The sequence below is a fragment of the Pyrus communis genome, chromosome 14 (genome assembly GCF_963583255.1).
Source record: "Pyrus communis chromosome 14, drPyrComm1.1, whole genome shotgun sequence".
In the NCBI taxonomy this organism is placed as follows: Eukaryota; Viridiplantae; Streptophyta; class Magnoliopsida; order Rosales; family Rosaceae; genus Pyrus; species Pyrus communis.
Genome location: NC_084816.1, coordinates 8,368,276 through 8,375,361, shown reverse-complemented (window position 1 = coordinate 8,375,361; position 7,086 = coordinate 8,368,276). Strand labels below are relative to the sequence as shown.

Below are 7,086 nucleotides of genomic sequence, written 5' to 3'. Positions count from 1 at the left end.
TTTAGCTAAACTAGTCTCTGAGATTAGCATAATTTTTCACTTTGGTCTATGACACTAAAATTCTATAGAATTGGTCATTGAATTTGTCCACCGTAAATCATTTTAGTTCTTCTGTGAAAAATCTGTCAATATCATCGTTAAATTGTCACGTAAGCGACCACATAACCATCTTTTTAAGGATGTTTTTGTCAAACCAACCAATCCTCTTAATGGTAATACTGATAGATTTTTCACAGAATGATCAAAATGATTTAGGATGGACAAATTCAGGGACCACTTCTATCGATTTTCATTGTCAGAAACCAAAATGATGAGTTATGACAATCTCATGGACTATTTGGATTACAAAACCCCATTTATAATAATAAAATTGATAACAAAAGATAGTCTCATTCTGATTGGTGGGTAAGAGAGATATGGATACAAGTTGGGTGAAAAAATAAGCCCCTCACTCTCTCTGGTCCGCAAAGGTATGGACGGACTAATGAGTATGGAACTGCGCGTGCTAATATACGCCTCTAAGCTGTTGCACCATTATATATATGTGCAAACACAGCCCCATGAAACCAAAATCAAACCAAACCACTTCCAAATTCTCAAGCTGTTAGAGAGAGAGAGAGAGAGAGAGAGAGAGAGAGAGAGAGATATTAAGAGAAAGATGGAGAAGGAAATGAAGCAATCAAAATTCAAGAGGATTTGTGTGTTCTGTGGAAGTAGTCCAGGAAACAAAAGCAGTTATAAGGAAGCTGCGATTGAGCTGGGAGAAGAATTGGTAATACTAATACTAATACTAACAATACTTCTGTTTATTTAAATTTGGATTTAAATTTGGCTTTTGTTTTTTTAAACCTTTTACTTGTTTTTCAACTTAATTGGGTTTGATTTTTTGGGTTTTCTAGCTGAAATTCAAGTAGGTTGATCTTCACTGTTCTTCTATATATATACATATATAATATATTCACGCATGAATACATATATGTGTGTGTGTGTGTGTGTGTGTAATATGGGTTCATGTTTTCAAATGATGTCCTTAAATCGACATAAGCTTATTAATCTTGACCATTTTCAACGTCAAGCCTCTGTTTCATGTATCTTACTCTGTAAAAGGAAACCCTTCATATGATAGCTCCATTAGTTTTTCTCAATCTATACGTCTCCATACATAAAGAAGGCTGGGAATCAACAATGAAATTTTTTCATCCATCCTTCCCACTTTCATGGAACAACCAAATGTAGTTATTTGATTAATACCTCTATCTCTCACACGCACGCGCACACACAGAGATAGAATGGGGTAATTCTAGTATGATGAGAATTTTATTAATTTGTACTTCTAAATAGTTATCATGCACATCTATTTTTACTCTTTCTACTCAAAAAGATATAGAATGACTTTTTTGGATTACAAATAACAATCCGAAGTTTTTTTCGGTTACTGAGTATTATTGTCTGGTTCATATACAAAAGGTTTCAAAGAATATTGATTTAGTATATGGAGGAGGGAGTGTTGGACTGATGGGGCTGATTTCCCAAGCTGTTTATGATGGTGGTAGACATGTCATTGGGTGAGGATCTTAATTCTTCCTCCTTGCCTTTAATTCATTAATATTATTGGCTTTTGGTCTTCAACTCAAACTGATCATTTTGTCATGTTATTGTTTTTGTAGAGTTATTCCCAAGACACTCATGCCTAGAGAGGTGCGTTCTCTATTATTTTTCCCATGACATTTTACTCTAACACGGTATAATGAAAATGACCATACAATACAACTTGTGCTACAAATAGAGAGAGAGAGAGAATTGTCTACTTCTTTTTCTCTCTTTTTATTATAGTACTTTGGAATATTATTCATGTAGCTTTTGGTAGCCACATTTACATGTACGATGAATTTCTGCCTCACCTTTGTTATCTTAAAATTCTGGTTCTCCCACATATCACTTTTGGAATTCAAGATTGAATCAGCTAGGACCTCTCTAGCTTGGAAATATGATTGGTCCTCCAATTTTCAGCTTTTACATGTGGAATTGGTATTTAATTCATCCCTACATCCACCTTGCTAATCTTGGGTCTTCTACATTTTTGTCCTTCCTACTAGCTTTATTTATCCCACTAGTAGTTACTCAGATTCTTCATGGAACAAAAATATCAGCCTTTTATGATGAAATTGAGATTCCATCATAAAACTAATTAACAATATGAGAAGTAGTCCAAGACTATATAAGTACATAGCAAATCTTGTCCCTCACCAACGTGGGACAACTCTTCCTCACATTTCAACTCTCAACATTGTACACCTTTAATTTCTTATATTTTCCTTCCCTTTGTCATGAACTTAGATGTACATTGGTGGATATCTCGTTTGTGAAATCTCTCTCTCCCCCTCTTACATAATATGATGATGTGAGAAGATAAGCACAAAAGAATGTAAACCCCGTGGCTTGTTGCACTCAAGATTTCGCCAATTCTTTTTGCCTGGTGTGGAATTGCTGAGTCATATTAGATTGAGCCCACCAATGTGTACCACTCATGATTGCTTCTCTTTGCCAAGCACCATGAAAACTCTCTCTCTCTCTCTCTCTCTCTCTCTCTCTCTCTTCCTTTGTGCTTGTTTTTCTGCCTAATTTTTTCATTTTTTTCGAGACTAATTTGTGTGTATCAACTGAGTTTTCAGATAACTGGAGAAACTGTGGGGGAAGTGAAAGCAGTAGCAGACATGCACCAAAGGAAGGCAGAGATGGCGAAGCACTCCGATGCCTTTATTGCCTTACCCGGTTGGTATAAAACCTGGCATTAATATACTTCATACTAATACACCTTAATAACTTCTATTTTCTTAGGCAAACAATATGACATATAGTGATTGCTCAAAGTTCCCTTGAAATATATGAAAGTAAAATTTTAAAGTGGCCATAAAATAACATGATTTATAAAATGAAAGAAACTAGTTCCCAGCAAGAATATTATATATCTTCAAAAGTCACCTTAGTTGACATGGGCCATATTGTGCATAATTAAAGGTATCTACAAGAAGCTGGAAAGAACATTTGAAAATAAGGCAGTCCTACTAAAATTTTGCTAAAGAATATTCTTCAAGAGTGACGAATCCTATTTCGGGTTCACTTTAGTGACAAACTTTATGTCACTTCAGTGGGTCTGCATCTATCATCTCTTGTATGCATCTCTCGTATGTATTTTTATCATTGCATAATAAGAGATGGGAATACATAATTGTATACACTCATTTGATAGCGTGTAATCTCTTGTGATTCACTTGTCATTTATTAGATTTTAATTCCCAATTAGAAAATGTTTCATCTATCTTCTTCCATATCTCTGTGAACAAAAAAACATAAAAATGAAGGTGTTGGTTGTGGCCCTTAGCAGTAAACCATATGTACAGGTTTAGAAAGCTGCAAAGGTACTGTTAAATGTTAATGCATTATGCAGTCTTAGTGTCAAGTGTCAACTCTGGAAATTTTGCTTTGCCCCAGTCAAATAAACCCAAAGGTAGCTATATTCCTGGATTTAGAATATTTGGCTTTGGCCGATGTTGCAGCAGGAAGCTAATATTAGTAAAAGAAAAGACACACAAAAAACATCACCAAAATAATTAATAAATAAAGAATTAACGAATTACTAATAAAATCCGACGACTTTTAACTTACACGGGTTTGATAACTTGTAATCCGAGTGTAGTGTAGTCCAGGCCTGCTTAGACACAAAAAAACAAAACCATAAGTCTATTTTCTTCTCTTTGTCCACTGTTTTTATTCACCCAGATCATTTCCAACACTTAGGTTAAAAGCTAAAATTTTCAGCCCAAAAAATTTAGATTTTAATCTAGAAACAACTTTTCTACTAAACCGACAGCATAAAACTCATGAAGCACTATGTATAAATAATTGTTTTTTTTGTTTTTTTAGTCATTGGATTTAAATTTGGACCGTTAGATTTTTTTTATATATATACTTTTTTTTTACCATTGGGTTTGATCATATTAAATCTCAGCCACTAAATTTAATGAATTTATAAATATAAAAATTTTAAAAAAAAAGTTTGAATGGGGAACATGATCTAACGGCCCATTTAATCTAGGCCGTACATGACATAAAAAGCCATTTTTGGCTCAATAACAAGGGCGACAGAACCCACATATGTGGGACCCCTGCCTCTTTAATACCTCAGGGCGTTGAGGCATGAGGCACATTAATTGCGAGGCTACCTTGATTTTGCTAGCGCGACGTACAAATGTGAGCCAGCCCACTAATCCAAACACAAATCTTGGCCGGAATTTGCCCCAATATTGAGTTTAACGCATAACCCCATTTTGGCCCAAGGGTTGGAGTGTTTTGAAAGCTAATTTTTTAGACTTACTTCAAGGGTTGGAGTAAGACTCATTAGACCTTTTACTTAAGCATAGTTTTTTTATTATTTATTTTATCTTTTTCCAGTAAAAAATAATGCTTTAAAATGTTTAGGAAGAAATTCTACTACTTAAGCTACAAGCATATTTATTTATTTATGCTTAGCAATGAAATACTAATAGTCGAAGAGCAACCATTCAAACCCTATCAACCAAACGAACCAAAAAGACTATTCACTCACTTGTTTCTTACTGAAAACTGGAAAATTAGGGTTTTGGGGAGCTCTTGCTTTCTGTGGTTACAAGCAGTTCGTTAGCCTGTCCCTCTCCCATCCATTCGCTAAAATAAGAAAAAGAGAGAAAAAGTTATAAACCCTTTCACCAAATCAACCAAATGCCAAATGAAAATGGTCCTTGGTAAGATGTGACCAGCATATGAAATAAGACATAAAAGTTTCAAGCTGGCCTTAAACCCTTTAACCAACTTGCACTCCCTTTATTTTTCTTTTAACTTTTTGGGATATGTTAGGAGCTGAAAACTGTCTCTTTTCAATCCAATCCATGTAGAATCCAAACTCACTACTAAAAGTTTGCTCAAAGGGTACTCCGGGCACCTTTTCCAGAGTGATTTGGGTAGTAGCTCGTGTCGCTATTGTTACAGAATAACAATTTCAGCACTCCTATTTTAATCATATGCACTCTAAATTGATGACATGTAGCAAGCTAAAAGCCTAAAAGAGGTAGGTTAAAATAATTAACCTTTTTTAGTTCCAAAAAATAGTCACTAACCCTTTTAGATTTACCATATTGGGCCTACATTTGGGCCTCAAGTTCACTCTAATTGGGTTCACTCAAAGCTCATTCAGTACAAAGCTACAGACAAAGTGGCCAGCCCAATTGACTTTAGTTAAGAAAAGAAAGGAAGTAAAGGAGATTGGACAGTGTTACCAGTGAATTACTGATTCAGGTTATTATTATTATTACAAGATGCAGTACACACACACACTGTAATTTTTAAAATTTTAAACAGAATTAAATTAAATTTATGAAAAAAAAATAGTTGATTGGGGAAGTTAGAAAAAGTGGGGAAAAGGTGGACGTGGGTGGGTGCAAATGAGAGAGAGAAAGAGTGAGTTTATGTATTAATAGGATGACATGGTTGTGAGGTTTAGGAAAAAAACAACAAAAATTTGTTTGTGCGAAATTCTATTATGTCCAATTTTTTCCTTTTCTAATATTTTCTTTTAGTTATGTTTAAAAGGGTATAATAGTAATTTCATCAGTTTTTTGTTGACGAACAGGGTTCTTTTAATATGCAGTTTAGATTATTATTATTTTTTTTATTTGTTTATTTATTTATTCCTTTTTCTTTGAATGTATGAAGGTGGCTATGGAACTCTTGAAGAGCTTCTTGAAGTGATAGCATGGGCTCAACTGGGCATTCATGATAAACCGGTAATGCTTGTGTTTGTGCCTAGTTAATTTATTCATAACCTTGTTACTTAAAGTTACTCCATTAGTAAATCATCACACCTTACAATGGAGTAACTCAAATTGAGGTCTTATGATCTTTTGAACATCTCTGAATCATGAGAAATGTTCCCAAGACAAGCTGTGTAAAATTGTGAATTTTTATCATCAGTCATGTTTGATTTTTGAATAAATTGACATTCCTTATTTCACAGTCTGAAAACATAAGTTTGACAAAAAAACTATTTCTCACTATTTCTTCAAATCGTGATGAGGTGAATATGTGGATTAAAAATGTCCTTTATTTTTCAGGTGGGTTTGCTGAATGTGGATGGGTACTATAACTCCTTGTTGTCATTTATTGATAAGGCAGTAGAGGAAGGTTTCATTAGTCCAACAGCACGCCACATAATTGTTTCTGCTCCTACTGGCAAGGAGTTAGTGAAGAAAATGGAGGTAATCAATCAAAATGTTTTTCCAACTTTTTTGTCAATCTTAAAATATAAAGAAACATTATTTGGTTCTGCTGTATTTGTATGTCCTAATTAAACTTGATCTGCACATTTTTTTTTTTTTTTTTCGTCAGGAATATTTTCCACGCCATGAAAGAGTTGCTTCAAAGTTAAGCTGGGAAATTGAGCAGTTAGGCTATCCCACAATTTGTGACATATCAAGGTGAGCATAATATAAGGGACTTGGCAGAAAGAGGATGGCTTAGCTCTTCAGTGCTGAAAGGAATTAATTTTAGATTTTAGATGACTGAAACTTTCCTGATCTGGGAATTCCATTTTTCTGTATTTCCCTTTCTCTCAGTTTAAAACTGAAAGAAAAAAAAAAACAAAACTTTATTGACCTCAACAAGTTATGTAACTTGATTAATTACTGTCTTCAGTTTGAGATTTGCTATTTAGTTATAATTCTCAATTGCGTTCAAATGATTGTAAAAATATTGTAAAGTTATATCATTCCTCTAATTGGTATGCCAGTAACTTAGAGCTTGTGTTAAACTGCAAGTTTTTATAAATTAATATACTTCAATACAAGGTAATTGTCGCTCTAATCATTCAGAGCTTTTATCTTTGCACTTGAGGTTGTGCATTCAACTTTCCCACCACAATTATCTCGCTTGTATCACTGTTGCGATTTTCTTAAACTCTTTTTTTCAGAACGCCACTTGGCTTGGTTTTTATCCTTAACCACAAGTCACAATCATAAAGAATACAAGTCAAAATCATAAAAATAATAACTGTTA

The 7,086-nt window shown here is 33.9% G+C and overlaps 1 protein-coding gene across 1 annotated transcript; it reads left to right on the top strand.

Moving 5' to 3' along the window:
• The first annotated feature begins 612 nt into the window (after window positions 1–612).
• Window positions 613–6,799, top strand: LOC137716195 (cytokinin riboside 5'-monophosphate phosphoribohydrolase LOG1). The gene is made up of 7 exons (XM_068455608.1): window positions 613–772; window positions 1,468–1,565; window positions 1,668–1,698; window positions 2,673–2,772; window positions 5,749–5,819; window positions 6,147–6,290; window positions 6,421–6,799. The coding sequence occupies exons 1-7, from the start codon at window positions 659–661 to the stop codon at window positions 6,511–6,513; spliced, it is 651 nt and encodes a 216-aa protein (XP_068311709.1). The 5' UTR covers window positions 613–658; the 3' UTR covers window positions 6,514–6,799.
• The last annotated feature ends 287 nt before the right edge of the window (window positions 6,800–7,086 follow it).